This window comes from Podarcis liolepis, assembly GCF_965112155.1.
Source record: "Podarcis liolepis genome assembly, chromosome: 2".
NCBI classification, from domain to species: domain Eukaryota; kingdom Metazoa; phylum Chordata; class Lepidosauria; order Squamata; family Lacertidae; genus Podarcis; species Podarcis liolepis.
The window spans coordinates 94,632,946-94,651,871 of NC_139555.1; the positions used below are offsets into that span (position 1 = coordinate 94,632,946).

Here is an 18,926-nt window from a genome sequence, read left to right on the forward strand (position 1 = left end):
ACAAACCACAGCATAGATCATTAGCATGCTTTGAAATCAATGCCGCAACAGCCAGGCTTAGCCATTTATCACTTTAGCGGATACTAATATAATTATCCTGCAGTTTTAGGAGATAGTGATTTGTTACAGAAGCTCTGTGGCTGAAAACCCGGATAGGACTGAGCCAAAAATAGTGGTGGTGTGTGTTTGTTTTTCTGAACAGTTTAGGCAGTATCTAAAAAGCAGCCCCACCCTTAAATATTTTTGTTGCATGGAGTGCATTCAGCTATTGTTGAGTTGTTAACCTCTCTCAATTGACTGTTTGCCCTCAGTGTACATAAGCTCATAGACCAACCTGATTGGCTGCACAACATTCTGTTGGAAATGTTTGCTACGTGATCAGCAATCACATACCTGAATAATGCAAGGAGATAAAAGAAGCCTAATAAAGTCTAATTAAAGGAAGGCTAATAAAAATGCTGCCAAAGCAGCAGCCAACAGAGAACAATGACACGAAACAGCGATGTCTAAATTTCCTGGAAACTGAAATGTTCAATACATCTCTAAACAGTATTTAAAATGTTGGTTGAAATTTCAAAATTGGGCTAATAGGACCGTTTATGCTTTATTTGTGTGAGTGCGCACACTAACTTTAAACAGTTAGAAACACATTCAGGTTCACCATCTCTTGACTGAATTAAGCAGTTCTCATTACTACCCAGAATGACAGCTTAATAAATAACAGTTTGTTTTTCTTTGACTTTGAATTTACTTTTCATTTTATTTTCTTAAAACTAATAGTTACACTTTGAAAAGCAACCCCATTGCAAATTCCACCTAAACAATGTTCTGTCATGGTATGATTGAGTCTTTAAAATGGTCTCTCTTATTTGTCGCAATTTGTAGGGTTCCTTTACTAATCACTTAAGAAAGAACAAAACGGACTACAGCAAGAATGAGACCTCCATGTATAGGGCGGTGTAGAAGTTGAATGAATGGATGAATGAATGAATGAATAACCAGATCCCCCACCAATGAAGTACATGTAACAACAACAAAACAAAAAAACAACAAAAAGTTGCAGCGTTTTATGCTGACACTTCTCTTTGAGGATATTTAATGGAAGGTCCAAAGTCATTTTAAAACATAATAATATTTACATGCCTCTCCATATTTTAAGAAATGAATCTAGAGTACAAATGAGATGGCTCTTTGTGAAAGTGCTCCTACATCTAACATGTCATGACAGTCAATTTACCTGGGTTGTTATTTGCTCGCACGTAATAAATCTCTAATGCCAAGTAAATTAAAATCATGTTTTCATTATGCATTTCAAGCACCCAGCCAGCCTCCAGGAAACGTTGTGTGGAACGTTACTGACTCCAGGGTCATGCTGAACTGGGAGCAGGTGCATGCAATGGAAAATGAGTCAGAAGTCATTGGTTATAAGGTAAGTAGCCAGCGAGACTGCAGTGATACCGTTCAGAATGCTTGCTTAGAAACAGGCTGTTTGTATCAGTGCTGGGAAATACTCCTTTTCCACTGATTATCTTTTTTATTAAAAAAAACACCAAAACCCTCCTGTAATATAAAATGTAGGGCGAAACGAAAATGTGTCAGTAACCAGGACTTAATATCTCCACAACCTCAGTTCTTAGGAAACTTGTATAGGATTTGGCCGCTTCATTTATTTATTTTCTTACATTTATATTCCATCTTCATGGAGACCAAGGTGGCATGCAGTTGGTCTCCCATTCAGGCCCTGACCAGACCCAGACCTCCTTTGCACCAGCAAGCTGGTGGTCTTATGTGCCTTCAGACCATACATGTAATTTTGATCGTCTTTGCTAAAATACACTACCAGTTTGTATGGGTGTCTTATTTCCCTTCGGATTCCCGTACCTCCTTTTAAATCTTTACGTTTGTCCCCTCTTTGAGCCAAGTACAACCTATGAGCTTTTCCTTCCTCAGTACACTGCACACACTCAGTACGGTGTATGAAACCACATAGAGTAGTACCAGCAAGTAACTTGCTTGTGGCTTCAGAGTAATCATCATTTCTAAGCAGGGATATTTTTTTATCCATTTCACCAGTCTAACATCCAGCACTCTGCCTGTTATACTACATCATGGGTAGGCAAACTAAGGCCCGGGGGCAGGATCCGACCTAATCTCCTTCTCAGTCCGGCCCACGGACAGTCCAGGAATCAGCATGTTTTTTACATGAGTAGAATGTGTCCTTTTATTCAAAATGCATCTGGGTTATTTGTGGGGTCTGCCTGGTGTTTTTACATGAGTGGAATGTGTGCTTTTATTTAAAATGCATCTCTGGGTTATTTGTGCGGCATAGGAATTCGTTCATTATTATTTTTTTCAAAATATAGTCCGGCCCCCCACAAGGTCTGAGGGACAGTGGACCGGCCCCCTGCTGAAAAAGTTTGCTGACCCCTGTATTGCATCAATTATTTGGCAGTGTCAAATGCTCCTGCACACATTCATCGGTATCTTCACAGCAGGCTCCCTTTCGAATGCTCTAATTAGCAATTGAATTAGGCCTAGAACAGGGAAAACAACCACTTAAAATGTTTTCCTTTGTTTAAAGAGCCGTACAATTTTGTGCAGAAAATCCCAGGCATTCGCACTTCTGGCTGAAGAAAAAAAAAGATTTGGAAAGGACATCATTGTGTGTTCCATTAGTTGCACAGGTCATTATGGACTATATGTCATTATGGACTATAAGATTTTCTGCACTAGCCCTTAAATTATACAGTTTATCATGCTTGATGCCTTGCAGCCATATGAGTTTGCTCCATTCATGGTAATTAATTCTGCAACAGACTGGGAACACGCAAAGCCCAGAAGAGTAACCATTGCACAAAATTTTCACACAACTTCATACCTTTCTCTCTCTATCCTATCTTACCCCGATCCCAGTTTCTGATTTAGTATCAGAGTGGAGAATTACCCACAGAGTAAGCGATCTGGAAAGAACCAGTGTGCGCAGGTGTCTTTCTCTAACTATTAATAACACTAATTATATTGTTTTTGAGTATTCCAAATTCATTGGAGGTGACATGTGGTTTAGGTTAGTTTTCAGCTTTTGCTTTGTCAGCACAATTTTTTTTAAAAAAGAAAGAAAGGGGGGGGGGAGAATTTTCACTAAAATCTGAACTTCTGTATCTCATGAATGGCCTTAGAAATCCCAATTGTGGTTCGAGGACCCGATCCCTGCGTAGTGGAATGAAAACACAAGGGCACGTGATATAAGGTTAATGGGCAAGAAAAGGCCACAACTTTATTGATTACAGCAAGTGAAAAGGTATTGGCTTAGGCATTGGATTACGTCAGCTGACTCCACCCCCTCAGAGAGGGGTGAGTCTAAAACAGGGGGGGTTATTCACCAGTAGGTGGAGCCTGTTGATGCTAATCCAACTATAAGCTCTGCCCTGATGTCACCGAGGGTCATGCCATGGCCTCCCGCCAAGCAGGCATCGGACAGAATACACGACCGCCGGATTCCTTTAACAGAATAGCCAAAAATTGAAGGCGTAGGCGATGGCCACACCTAGCCCTTCGACACACCACAACACATTATTCCAATGCCTAACCTACCCACCAATACCACGAAAGTTGTGACGATTGCTACTAGGTAGGCGAAAAAAACAAAAAGCCTAATGCCAAATGGAAAAATTCCTACCAGGCCCCCTAGACAACCAGGGCAACCAACCTAAGGTCCATAGCAAGGCGAAAAGAAAACCAAGACCCTGAGCTCTAAGGGAGTGGAGGGTGGGTGACTCGCGACGGGACGACGAAAAGTGAGGCCGGAAGGCTGGTGCCACAGCAATTTAGGCTGCTAAACACGCCCCCTCGCAGGCACCTGGTTGAGTGCCTGCCCGTGGGCGTGGGCACCAGCCAGGTGAGTGGGAGGCAGGGGGCTAACACCCCCTGCTTGAGGCAGAGTCCGGATCCCGACCACAACCACTCCCCTCTCTTGCAGGAGGAGAGTCTTTGCCAACATCACTTATTTGTTAATTTTATCTTGCTGTGAGGTTTATTGCAGTGGAACGCAGATGTTGTTATAACTGCATGAATTTTTTTTTTTTAAACCCAACAAGAAATACTCAGTTTAATTCGAAGGTAGAATAATGACTTACTACATACAAACTTTCTCTCCACATAGCCCATAATTCTTCACTTTCTCGTGTGCTTGACACTCCAGTATCCTGACCCTATTTATTGCTTTGAGTCATTGATCAAGCTAATGGCAAGCTCCAAATAGAGTAATAATTTATAGACGACCCCATTACTGAGAAACTCAATAGAATATATTATGTATTCGTTGTTGTGTATTCTTGCATTCTAGATCAAAGCTGTGATAAAGGTACTTGACTGATGCCGTAGTGTGCTATGCCTCCCCCTTCTTCTTGTGTGCCCCCCCTTCCACCTTAAAATGACATTAAATGTATCATGCTAGATGAAATAACATCCCTAAAATTATCAGCTTTCTTTTCCATATTTCAGATTTTGTATCGGACCAGCAGTCAAAACGAGCTCAGTGTCCTTATGACAAACAGAACATCTGCAGAACTTCTGCTCCCTTTAAATGATGACTACATTATAGAAGTGAAAGCAGTGACTGATGGTGGAGACGGCATTAGCAGCGAACAGATTAAAATTCCTAAACTAGCAAGTATGTTTACTAGATGCTGATGAATGGAGTTTCATCATAAGTAGGACATTATGGTTTATCTTTAAAGACTGAGAGTTGATGTGAGATATGAATTTCATTTGGTGGGAAGAAACTAACTTAACCCTTTGTCATGAAATTGCTTCAAAGCAAGGTCACATTCACAGCATACTTTTGAAGCACTATGGTGCCACGTTAAACCGTCATTACTTTCCCCAAATAAGTATGGGAGCTGCAGTTTCTTAAGGCTGCTGAGAGCTGTTAGGGGACGCCTATTCCCCTCACACATATCCAGCTTTCAGAGTTCCCTGGGAAAGGATTGTCAAACCACTCTGAGAATTGTATTCTAGGGTGTTGTTATACAATGGAATCTTGTAAATATAGGCTTAGATTTCAATTTCATTTCACTTTCAATTTGTATCCTGCCTTTCTGTATATACAAGGCAGTTTACAAGCTGAAGACACAACAAAATATGCAAGATCACACATGTTAAACTCAGAATTATGGATGAAGAGGCACATAATTTGGTGAAGTCAATATCTTGGAGGGAAGCAGATGACATGGACTACGGAGGCCCACTGCTCATTAGATTTAAATTGAGACTAGTGGAAAAATAGGAACAACACAGGCCTATCCTATCAGCAAACTGAAGGCATTGGACCATGTGAACAGCATGGAAAAATTATAGATGATATTGGTGCTGGTGGTTTATAATCTGCTGTACCCCAGCAGAGAAATACAGGTAAATCTCAGTTGCAATCCATTTAACTTGAACTCTGCAAAAAGTTGTTGGGCAGTGCTGTTTTCAAAACTGAGTTTATATTGATTAATAAAAGGGTGGGGTAGGGGATTTATGCACTACATTAATGTTATGAAAAAGAACCCAATTAAAATTCTTCATGTTCCTATGCATGACAAATTGCATTCAGTTGAGCTAGTAAATTACCATGTAAATTAGACAGCGGTATGTGTAGGAGAATCAGTTTTTAATTTTTCAGTCTGTTTTTCAGAATTGGAGATAGCTGAATAAATATTCCAAATATTAATTTGTTTCAATCGTTTTTAAAGTATATACAATATATCACATCTCAATTGTTTGTCTAAGATTAAGGGTAATGACTCTATACAATAGCTGGACAGCATAACGTCATTCAGGGGAAATGTAAAGCTATTTCTTAATAGCTCCTGGGAGCTAATGGAACATTGTCCTTACAATGGTCTATGGGAAATAGTCTGTTGCAAATGAAGCTTACCAGTCAGTGGTCCCGATAGAACAAATGGCTCTACAATCTCAGAAGAACCCCCTTTTTATATGTTCTTTCACACCTCAGCTGCTCCCAAGCCAACCTAGAAACATGTTTCGGATTCTGCCTACAAACATGCAGTTGATTGCATTTTCCAGAGGATTTGGTGCTACTTTACAAGACATAAATATCTATTATGATTTTATTTATTTTAAATAGTTCTAAACCAGCCTTCACCAAGCAGATTTCATGCTGGTGTGCAATAAACATGCCATGTCACTGGGCATAGTCCCATACCGATATGAGAAAATGTCAGTAAGGGAAAATGCAAATGGGTCCCTGGCCTATATACACAGCTACCTGAAAGAAAGGCTCATTGAATTCCATCGGTTTTACTACTAAGTAGACATGCAGTTCATTGCACTGTAAATGCATAAAGCTATGGCATATGGAAAGGCACTTCCGGAGATGAACAGTTGGGGAGATTTCTATGATTTAAAGCAGTAAGCACTAGTGAGAGCCGAAAGAAAGGGTTGTATTTTTTTTTGGGGGGGGGGAGTTAAGAACATGCATATTTTGCTTTCCAACTAATCATATATTTTCCCATTTGTTGTAGGTATGGATGCAAGAGGTTCTGGGGCAGCAGTCTTAAATGGCCTATCCAGCTGTATGTCAATAACACTATACTTTATCTTTAAAGTGGTATTGTGTTGATGCATTTTCACAGATAGGTGAAGGCCAGGTGAATAATTTACTTTAAAAGTGCTTTTTAAAACAACAATAGCAACAACTACAAATGGTGGTTATGCATGGATCTGCTACCATTGATTTTAAACACTTTCTATGAATTTCATTCAAAAAATAAAATAAAGAGCAAACCATATACATATTAAACAGTTCCTTCTAAAGGAATATAAAATGCCTTAAAATGTAATGAACCAAAGGACTTTACACATTACATGCTTCGGAAATGACAAAAATAAGAGGATGCACATTGCAAAACAAAAAAGATGCGAGAGTTCCATTTTCCAAGCAACTCGGAATTATTTTAATGTAAATTGCAACAAAATCATACACATACACACAGATGGAAGATAAAACAAATCCGTATTTCAGCAGTATCTGATGGGAAACTTTGAGTTATTTTCTAAAAGCCTCACAATGGTGAATGGTAACTGGATAACTATCATTCTGGCCTTTTGTTTTATGTCCTTTTTTTTCTTACTAATTAAACACCACAAATATCTACTTTACTATTTAAAGTCCCCCTTGCCCCCATTTTTTTCCCCATCTACATGAATGTTCAACTGCTTGTTCTTATTTTGTTTTTAAAAAATAGATTTAAACAGTCAAGTTCTTTATGGTTTTTAAGCTTTTTTTCCATCGTAAAAAAGAGGAAACTTTCTTCTAGATGCTGCACTGATGGAAGCTCTTAGAGTTTTGTTTTTGAAGGCTTGTATGTCTGTACAGCATCACATAAGAAGTGCCTCCTAGATTGGGCCAATGGGCCCGTCTAGCTGAGCATCCTGTCCCTCACAGAGGCCATAACCAGATTCCCATGGGAAGCCCAAAATCAAGACCCTAGCACAAGAGACCCTCCCCACTTGTGATGCCCAGCAACTGGAATCACAATTTGAGTATCAAGAGGCCCAGGGCTTATTTTCACCCTGGAGCACTTAATGGTCCTTGGCCTTTTCTACCAGTCTGCATTAGTGCAACACAGAGTGCCCCTCTTTGAAATTACGAATCAGCAGTTTTAGCTTAGCATTATAAAAGTACAACGATCAAACCTCCTAGTGTAGGGGCTGCTAGAATGTTCTGGAATATCAGGTATTACTTGGATTCCAGTCTTTTCACCCAGCAAGTATTACTGCCAAGAGAGGAGCGTTCGCCACAGAAAGACACGGCAAATAAAATATTACCACTAGCCCTTAATACGGACCTACTTCCGTTTTCTATTCAGCTAAAAGTTGGTAGCTCTAATATTGTTCAGCCATGCAACAATTACAGCATCTTGACTCTAACTGAAAAGCCTTCTGTCTCATGAGTTTAGACTTTTCCTAATATGTTCAATACACTATAAGATATCATTACATAGCTTCCTTTAAGGCTTCTTTATTCTTTCTTTGTAACCTATAACTCCTCCAGTTCCTTATATTTTGACATTCTTCTCTATACATCATATTTATCATTGTATTTTTTTAAAAAATAAAATAAAAAATAAACACAGATGAAGTGCCCAGAGTAGAACATCACACTTTTTGGTGCAATGCACCAGAGCCTTATAGCCAGGGAATATTATCGCCCTAAATTATTTGTGGTGTATCTGAATATGCAGCCCTAAATCTGTTGCCCTTCTATATACCACTGCTACATTTTGTGTCTCGTTCATTGGATGCTCTTTGAATATTGGTCCTGCTGCAATTTATCCACTTTTTAGAATGATCCTGGATGATAACAGCTTCACTGCCATTTTCTTATTTATCAGCAGAGACTTTTGTCAGTATCATTAACTGGACTGTTTTAAATCAACATTTTCATAGCAATGGGTATATATATAGAGAGAGAGAAATCTATTCTTGGTACATTTGAATGACTACAGTTTCAATGTTTACACAATTTTCATCTCAAAATTTCTTTTCCACACTTACTCCTGACAGGTGTCAGCCATAGAACAATTCAGATATCACTCTAAATTTTATTATGCATTCAGATAATATATCACCATACAGCCCAAACTTTAAAACACACTCTTTTTCCCAGTGTCTTGGGAAAATCTGTATATATTGTACATAGTAAAAGAACATAAATAGTTACTTGCTCTTCAACATGGCAAACTACTGATGCTTCCAAACACTTTCCGATAGGTGGGAACAAACTCATTTTTTGTGTAATTCATACTCATGCAATGAGAGGTGAATCTGTCATTCTTGCTATAAGAAAGTTATACATCATGTTCCTGTATTGCCATTGTCATGACCATCCTCTTGAATTTAAATCCTTGCTCTATTGTCTCTATGAGATGTGTGCAGAGTATTTTGTTTCATATTGAAAAGTTTTATCAATTTCCCCTTCAACTCCTAGCTGTGTGTGTATATCCTATGGTTATCTGTATGTATTTTTTTTATTCTAATAAAATATTTATAACATTGAAAAATGCCTGTGTTACATCCTGTTGCTATAGAATCACAGACATTTTGTATTAACATTGCAGGCATGTACAGGTCTGTTCCTTCTGCTCGTAAGAATAGCCTGGCAAATGATACATCTCTCCTTTTCTGTCCATAAATGAGTTAAGCTGGAGTGTTTTGATTTAAGCCAGTGGTTTTTAAACTGCATTTCCAAGAATTGAGACAATTCCTGAATAGCAGCCTCCCCAGCACTCCTGGTCTTCGGTCAAATAGAACATAGCGCTTTTAAAATGTAATTTATTTAATTTTCAAAAGTTTAATATATGTGCTCTAATACATAGTTTTTTCTTTTCTTTTGTCAATTTCCCATCCTGTTTTCCATGATGCTTTTTATTTCCCCCCCTTTGCTGTACTCTATCTTCTATCCCTTATACCATAACAAAATAATAAGCTCTAATTCCTTCTGTTGCTCATAGTTTAAATCCTGCTTGCGCGTTCATCATAGTATAGTATTTATTTAAGCAATCCCAAAAAAGCTTGTATTCTTATATAAAACATTCGTCATTAGGTCCTCTTATTTTGGCAGTTAACTTTGCCAATTCCGCATAGTCCATCACCTTGCTTATCCATTCTTCTTTGTTGAGAACCAAATGGAACATATCTTGTCAGTGTTGAAACAACTGGCTACTGCACATTCCAAGGTGCTTGTTTTGCCCATAAGGCCCTAAATAGTTTGGGATCCAGCCATTTCCTCCTGCATGAACTTTCCTCAAACACCTCCCACTGTCTGAAATAAGGTGGGTGATACTTGTGGAAAGGGCCCTTTCCTATTGTAGCACCCTGACTGGGGAACACGCCCAGGTAAGCTTATCTGGCGTTGATTCTGGTGTTGTCTTTGTGCCATTTTAATGCAAATTCTTGGATCTTTTGAAAAAGTCTTATTTGTTTTGATGGCTGATGCTATTTTAAAACGATCGATATATTTATGCCTTTATGAAAGCGTTAAAGAATACTGCAGTCCGCTGGTATATTCTGGGCTCGGTTGCCTGATGACACCCAACAGACCTGGCCAGGGTTCTACAGAAACCAGTTTATACGCACTGGAACATGAACCCAAAGTAAAACATTTTAAACCAAGAAATTAGGCTGTCTAAACAGTATCTAAATTAGGATGTCACTACTGATGAGGCTGGCAACACAATCCTATACATGTTCACTCAGTTGTAAGTTCCACTGAGTTCAATGGGGGTTACTGTCACGTAAATGGGTTTGGATTCCCACCTAAATCGCTTTACATGTTGAGTATTTGGGGCTAATTTGTGGGTTGGGGAACTGTGCACAAGGATCCTTTCTTTCCTTCTAAAAGCCATCTTGCAGTCTAGCACTCTTAATATGAACATTGCCTACTATAAAGTAGAAAGAAAGAGTGCCCCCAATTTGTTTTCCTGCTTATTTCCAACTAATGGCCTGTTTCAGTATTCTTCTTACAAATATAATGATTTTCAGCATATGAGGAAAGAGAAAACAAATTGGCCTTTTCTTTCCTTCCTCATTGCTCTTCACCTTATACTTGACTCGTTGAAACAGCGAGATCCCTTCCTTTGCTGTGTCCCTCTAATCATCGCAAAACATGCCCATGCACAGAAGCCAGACCCACATTATCAAGCCAAACACGAGGGAAACGAAATCCATTTTTGGCTTTTCTGCCTTGTTATAGAATGGGTTTGGGAGTCACTGGGCAATGTTACTAAGAAACAGCACATCCTTCATGTGTTGCCAGTTGCTACCAAGCCCAGCATTTAGTCCAATGAAAGAGCCAATTAGAACAAACTGCAGTTACATGGCCTTTACATGAGTATTGTGATGCCGAGCCAAGCGCTGGAAGACAAACAAAGTGTTAAGTTCAACATCCATTGACAAGGTGGCATGATAGGAAATTTAACAGCAAACTGGGTGCCAGGTTCTGAAGGACAGAAGAGAGGAACCTTTGGAACGAGACAGGACCCTACGCTTAGGTATCTGCCTATGATTTGCATTTGTTGCAACAGGACTTACACAGTAGAAATCAACACTCTACAATTACAGGTAAATAGATGCTGGTTGAAAACAGGCCCAGTTCAGATGCACTGTTACTGGTTCTTTAAACCATGGTTTGTGAAATTGTGAATACGCATTAAGCCCACACATTTCTCCCTCAGTGCAGAGGTCTTTGTTTGACTAGTTAAACAGATGAGCTGGGATTCAAAACATGAAGGGGTAGACGTAAGCCTTAAGGGACTGTAGCTCCACTTCTAAGGGCTGGTTCAGACATGCAGCATGACTGTATCATTAGGTCATGACTTGTACATGTAATTGACACATCGCAAATTGGGGGCAGGGCGGGAATACCAAGGCAACATTGCTTACATAATACTTTCCTAGTGGTGCAGCAATAAAACTGTTAGCACATTTGCAAAGCTAAGCAGGGTCCAGTATGGTTTCAAATTGGATGGGAGACCATGTGTTGAGTTTTGATTACCCTCATGGTCCCTTCCAGCTCAAGGATTCTATGATTCTTCAAGCATTCTACATAAGTTTGTGGTCTCACTGTCATGCAGACTCTCATAAGAAGCCCTTTTGGCTGAAACATGTTGGGCTACTAATAAATACCCCCACAGTCCTTCGTTTTGGTAGCTATTTCCTGGAGGAGTTTTGTGTCTGTGTGTTCTAGATTTGTGATAGGCCAGTTACATGCACAAGTTGTGACCTCATAATACACAAGCTGATGTTTTACTGCAATTGGAACTTGCATGTCATCCACTGTTGAGTAATCAACGGTTGCATCCAACTAAACCCTACACAAAGTTGAACCACTGATATCAGTAGTAAGTTAGGTATGGCCATTGATTAAGGCTTATTTGGATACAGCCCCAGGTGCTTTGGCTCCTTTTCAAACCAAGCTTATTTTTACAACTTATGGACAGAGCAGTGTCCTGTGAAAAGATTGGTTCTCTTAGTGAGATGCATACTCTTATTTTTTAAAAAAAATATTCTCTGCCCAACTGGCATAGCTTTCAGAATAGATACTACAGTATCATAAACCATATGAAATAATAATCATAAAATGAAGGTAAAGGGACCCCTGACCATTAGGTCTAGTCACAGACGACTCTGGGGTTACGTCGCAAAACTCACTTTATTGGCCGAGGGAGCCAGCGTACAGCTTCCGGGTCACGTGGCCAGCATGATTAAGCCACTTCTGGCGAACCAGAGCAGCACACGGAAACGGCGTTTACGTTCCCGCTGGAGCTGTACCTATTTATCTACTTGCACTTTGGCGTGCTTTCGAACTGCTAGGTTGGCAGGAGCAGGGACCGAGCAATGAGAGCTCACCTCGTCACGGGGATTCGAACCGCCGACCTTCTGATCGACAAGCCCTAGGCTCTGGGGTTTAACACACAGCGCATAATTAAAACAGAAGGAAAAACAAAATAGAAAAGTAACACAACTGACATAGCAAAAGGCCTGTGGACAAAAAAAAAAAGAAATGCCTTCCCCTGGTACTGGAAAGACACAGTACTGAGAGCAGGATCAGCTCTCTTGGGGCAAGCACCAGAGAAGGACTTCTGGTAATAGATTTAGTGTATGTTGTTTATTTAAATATTTCTAGCCCTCCCCTCATTGTCAATGAGTTTCAGGGCCAAGTACCTACCATGAAACCACAAACAATCACATTTAATGCACAGTTCCATGAGAGCAAATAAAACATGGTCAAAACAACAAAGTCTACAAGAGAAGAGCAGGTAGCATCCTTTCATCCTAAAGCTTCAATGCCAAGAGCCAGCAATTACATCTTCAGTGGGTGCTGAAAATAGCAAAGAGGTGGTGTAAATTAAGAGTAGTGCAAGGGAGTAGAACGGAGAGTGGTGCATGAGCAGGTATGGTTGTGTGCAGCATCTTAAGCTGAGAAAAGGCATCCCTTTTTTGTTTCTCAGAAGGTTCAATAAGCAAAAGGTTCACAGAGGTCTAAATTCTTGGGAGCTGTTTGAATTCCTGTTGATAGGAATGCCTCCTGACGGCACAGCTCCTGAATCTTTTAAGAGATACACCACAGTCAGGAGTTCAAGTGCTGAACATTTACCTGTGGCTGCATTTCTATGACAACCGAACCCTCTCCTTCTGAATTTCTGATATAGCATGTTTTTAAGTGGACGGCGGAAACAACAAGATCTGCAGCATAAGACTAAAAGACAGAACATGTTTACCATGTTATATACCACAGTCATTTTTCAACTTATGACCATACTGCCTTCCGTTCACCTGTTCATCCTGTTGATGCTGCCCCTACAAGTACTGTACAAAGGGCCCAGTATACCTGAAGGAACGTCTCCACCCCCATCGTTCTGCCCGGACGCCGAGGTCCAGTGCCAAGGGCCGAACTCATGAACTCAGTTACAGCTGAACTCGTGAACAGCACAACCATGTGGGGGTTGGGGCAAAGGCACTGCTAAGGTCCAAGCTACTTGAAAGACCATACTCCCTCATATGAATCTGCCCAGGTTTCAAGATCTTCAAGAGGCCCTTCACGGTGGATGCTCCCAGACTCTGAAACTCCCTCCCTAGAGAAGCTAGACTGGCTTCCCTCCTCTTTTTGCCAGCAGATGGAAGACTTCCCCAGAGTGGCTGGGGAAACTCAGCCAGATGGGCGGGGTATAAATAAATTATTATTATTATTATTATTATTATTATTATTATTATTATTAATTGTTCCAACAGGCTTTGGGGAATTGAGTGCTTTGAACGAAAGGATTGGTGCCTGCTGCTTTTATTGTAATTAGCTATATGTTTTAAACAGATTTAATATATGGTTAATGTTTACACTGAGCTCACCTAGCTTTGGTCCACTGACTGCCAAAAGCCCTCCAGGGTTTAAGGTGGGCTTCTCTAACAGCCCCACCTGGAGATGTCAAGGATTGGGCCTGGGACCGTCTGCCAGAAAAGCAGATTGCCAAGCTTCAGGAAATTGGCTTCCTCCCCCATGGCCATAAATGAGCAGATCAAACGAAAGGAATTCTTATCAGTTAGTTTCTTTAATAAACACGGCAAAGGACAAAAGAAAGCATCTACCCAGAATGGCGGTGCTCCTAATTAAGGCTCACACCCCTTCCATCCCTATTAATCTACCTCACTCCTACGTCTTGTAATCTGAGCTTGTACCCTCTGCCTTTCTGTTCTGAGACCTTCTGAGCTCTTCTTGACCTTGGGCTGAGCGGAGGAATTGTGTCCAACGACTGTGAATCTGTTAACTCTCTCTCTTCCAGTGTTTCTTCTCCTAGCTGTTCCCCATCCAGTATTTCCCAGCTTCTGCCTTCTGAACTATGCCCCTCTGCAAACCACTGTTCCAAATCTATACTGTCGTCCTGCTCCTGGGAAGATGCAGGAGCCGGGGAAGGGGGTGGCTCCCACCATTCCTCCTCAGTGCAGCCCCCCTCAGCACGGTCCCTGACACAGAGGCTCAACCACTGAACTTCCCCACAGAGAGACGGATTACAGAGAGATGGATCACAGAGAGACAGGTCAACCATTACTAACCTCTGTAAATAAGGACTTTAACCAGTACAGAGCTATTCACCACATGCCTTGGAGGGGGGGGGTGGCATCTCCAGGGGAAGGTAAAATAGCCACACTGGATTAGGTTGATTGAGCTGTAGTCAGAAGCCACTTGCAGGATGGGGCTGAGCCACTGCATTAGCTTTCTAGCAGGAGAGTTGCTGCTACTTAACTGGAGGAGGAGAGGTGAGATGGCAAGGTGAGAGGTGAGATGCTCTGCTGATGCATTCCCCCCTGCAAACCCACCCCCTATTTTGCACCTTGTCCTTGCAATAAACAACAGAAACCCACCTGACATAGCCATTCCAGCAGGTTGCTTCAAATTATAGTTCACAGCATCTGGAGAACAATGAGTTAGTTCCACCAAACAGCCAAAAGACATTTCATTACGAACATAGGCTAAGAAGGAGACCATTTCAGTATCCGTATAATTTCTCATGAATGTAAAGATCTTAATTTTGATCATTTGGAGCAAATTTCTTCACCTTGCTGAGCAGCCAGTCCCCAAAGCCTTGAAAGGGTGTAGTTATCTCTGTGTCAAACTGGAATTCCTAACAGAACAAAACTCGTCACATCCAATTCTGGGGGCACTTACCCCTGTGCCTCACAGTTTTCAGAAGTTAATATGCCATTTTACTTTTAAGAAAGATCGGAAATTAACATTTCTGTCCTTTGAAAAGCTGGTAAGCAGCAGCAGACAGAAGTGGGCAGCTCCTGACTGCATCTGCATGTAATACCTTAACAACAGGCATTAAAAACTAGCAGCTCTGCGAGAGAGGATGCATTAATCTGACAGATTTCAGACTGGGAAATATAGCTGTGAAGTACTGGGGAAAGAAAGAAAAAGAGTTGTGGGGGGAGGCACAGGGAATAAAGAATTGCCCTGCATTATTTTACCCAAATCATCTCCAGGACAGAAAAGCAAAACTTGGCATAGCAAATGCAGATATTTTTACATGTGCATTGTCACTTTTTGATCAAACATAGTAGTAAGTGGAGACATTCTTTATGCTGCTGCACACTTACATCAAGTTACTATATAAAGAAAGATGCACAGTCATTATGCCACTTGAGATCATATTTCGTTCATATTTACCAGCCTCCCTTTTACTTGTATGATAGCAAACTGTCCCGCAGGGATCTCTGCCTTCTGCCTCCCCCTTCAATAGAAACTAGGGCTGGTTCTGCTTCCTTTTTTTCTTGGCTTTTGGCTCAGAACAACAGAGAACAATAGCAGGGGGTTCTGAGTTATTTTCCAAGGTTGGTTTTCTTTTTTCCCCTTTTCTGCACTCCCTTCTGTTCCAATGTATGCGTATGATGCAAACGTGGTTCTCCATCTAGTTTTGAACACCAAGGGTTGTAGACAATGCTAGTCCAACTCAGAGTAGACCTATGGAAGTCAATAATAGGTTTATGATTTATGTTTGGAGCCTGTGGTGCTTAGAGCCTATTAAATATTTTTAGGATTGCAGTCTGAATGCCTTATGTTGTTGGTAATGTTGGGAAGAGGATGGAGTTTTATTTATTAAAGCAATTTTATCCCACGCCAGCAAAAGAAAGAAAGAAGCTGTCAGAGTGGCCTAGATTATAATAAAAGATACAGTCTACCTGCAAACTTTACTTCTAAAAGATATTTCATAAAAGAAAAAGGTATTAGGAGGGAAGAGAAAAACGAGGAAATTCGGGCACCAGTAAAAGGCCTGTATTGTAGCTGTATCTTTGTTGTTCTTGAATTGCCAATTATTCTGGTCCAGTATAATATATGGTAGCAAAATTTCTCTGAACGCAGACACATATTCACAAATGGACCTCATAATTTCAAGGACTGGCTCAAAAAATATGTGCTATACCTCCCTCCTCTTGCCCCAAATCTCTTTGTGAAAGATGTTAAGAATTCAGATATGAGATACCATCTACAGCTATGTTACAAAGATATGTGGCTCTTTGTCTGTTCAGAGCATCTGCATCCTCTATTTTGCTTTCTCAAAATTCTATTTGCTCAACTCCCAGGTTCAAGTTCTTTAGTTCAATGAGAAAGAAAGATTATTATTTTTTTGTATTGCAAGATACAGTACTTATATAACAATGAGCCACATGGGTAGCAGTCGAGCCTACTTAAAAGTCCTTGGAGCTCAGAATGCTATTGGAACCACATCAATTATAATAAATAGGCCTCTGGTAAAGAACTACAACTTCATTCTGTCACAGGCATGTACATTTTGTGTGCATGTCTGAATGTTGCAGATGTGTGCTAAGAAGAGGAAGCAAGATGCTTTTAAATCCGATGTACGTGCTAATCTACAATTGATTTTTTTTTTTTTTACAGTGCAGATATAGGGACAGCCCCCTCCTCCTCAATCAGAAAACAAAACAAACAAAGCCTGCAGAGGAATCTAGTTGTCGCAATAAATCTGAAAAGACCAGGCTTTGTTTGGGAACTGGACATGTGAAGGCAAAAGTATGTCGAGGGATGGTGGCACATGTAGGGACACTGAGAGGCAGTTACAGCAGATTCTGATGTACTGGATCCCACAGCCAATAGGAGCTCCAGACTCTTACATTTAAAAAAACCCACAAATCTCTAGCCGTCTTAGAAAGAAAGTTATAAATCAAAATGTGCAGGTAACCTTCTAAGCTATTTCTGAGAGATAAGACTAGCTTCTCCTGCAGTTCAGTGCTTTTAGCCAATGAATGAAGTCAGCTGTGACTGACAAGTGAATTGTTTAGACATCAGGTGAAAGGAATCCCTGGGGTCCTAAAGAACTACCATTTCCCACTCCCCTTTAGTGTTCTTTCTGTTTCTGTGAAATCTCCTTCTATGTAGCAGCTAAGCACCAGGCACTTGTAAGATGTCACTGCAAGGTTAATTTACAGTATATGGCATACATACTCATAAGTAAGTCTCCTTGTGTTTAATGGGCCATACTCCTAGGTAAGTGAGTACAGGACTGTAGCCTGGGCTTTGGTTTAGAGTTGGCATTGGGGAAAAGCAGGATTCCTGTGCCTTTAAGAGCAGTGAGGCAAACAGAAATTAACCAGGCCAAGCTTTTTCTAGTCTGGAAATACAATTATAAGGGAGAGTTTCGCCTGTTCACATCCTGCCTGTCAGACATTTTATGATATGTGTGGATTTGGTGGCCCTCCACATCATCTGCAAAAGAGGATGCAAATTTCTGCACGACACAAAGCAAATACAAACCCTACACAAATCTGCATCCTGTTTTGTGTGTGGGTCAGAGGGCCCAATCCATATACAGTGTACGGAGCCCAGAAAATCCTGTTGACATCTCCAGGTACATGCTGCAGCATCCACCCCCACCATCATGTATCTCTGGGGATGCCTGCTCCACTACAACCCTTGTGTATTTAGTGTGTACATCTGAAGGGTCGTGTAAGCATGTTTGTCCGAACATTGTTTACAAGCCTTCCAAGGAATATTGTAAGTGGGTGCAGGCAAACATGCTTACAAGCCGATTTCGCACCCTTGCACTAAATCCTTGGCGGTTGGGAATGGATAAAGTGTGTCATGTGTGGTGTGCCTCTTCCTCATTGCCTAATTTTGCCCTTACCTGCCACGGCTGAGTTCCTGAGGGGAACGAAAGCAGCAGTTCAATCAATAACCCATATATTAGGCCCGAGACTTTACACAGTTAGACATGTGGCTTTAGATGGGGCACTTTTAAGAGACAAACATTCCTTAAGCTCTTATTGGTTCCCACAGCAAATCAAAAGGGCAGAGGCTGACAGATAAAGGCTCACCTAAAGCCACCTATTAAGTTTGTGGCAAGATTCAGATAGTGGGATTCAAGCCAAACTATGAGCGATGTGAGGTTGATTGCATGACTCGAATTTATATGCAGCCACTGACTGGGGTGTGTGGGTAGGACTGTGCCGCAGGTGGGGGGGTCAACCCTTTTCCTACCCACCAGAGTCTTGATTAACCATTTCCCTCCAAAACTTCTATTAGCTCCTTTCCAATGGAGCCAACAGAAGATTTCCTCCCAGGACTTGGAGCAGCTGGCAGGACGATGAATGCTAAATGGTAATGTCTTCTGCATACCGTTCAAAATGATTTCCTGGCCTTGCAAAATTGAAGACTGCCATGTTTCAATTTCTGTCTGCTCTCTGATACCCCAAGAACCTGCCATGTTTCATTTAAGGTGTGGGACAGATCTGGGTTGCAAGCCAGACTCTGATACAGTGGTACCTCTAATTACGTACTTAATTTGTTCCGGAGGTCCGTTCTTAACCTGAAACTGTTCTTAACTAGAGGCGTGCTTTCGCTAATGGGGCCT

At 40.9% G+C, this 18,926-nt stretch overlaps 1 protein-coding gene across 3 annotated transcripts in view; it reads left to right on the top strand.

Moving 5' to 3' along the window:
* LOC310701129 (contactin-3-like) overlaps positions 1–9,068 on the top strand; it is a 164,839-nt gene extending 155,771 nt beyond the window's left edge. For all 3 annotated transcript variants that reach the window (XM_083491446.1, XM_083491447.1, XM_083491445.1), the window contains 3 exons: positions 1,317–1,429; positions 4,501–4,669; positions 6,528–9,068. In XM_083491446.1, the coding sequence (XP_083347572.1) occupies positions 1,317–1,429; positions 4,501–4,669; positions 6,528–6,625 (380 nt within the window). In that variant the 3' untranslated portion in view covers positions 6,626–9,068. The remainder of the gene's footprint in view (positions 1–1,316; positions 1,430–4,500; positions 4,670–6,527) is intronic.
* Positions 9,069–18,926: the final 9,858 nt, after the last annotated feature.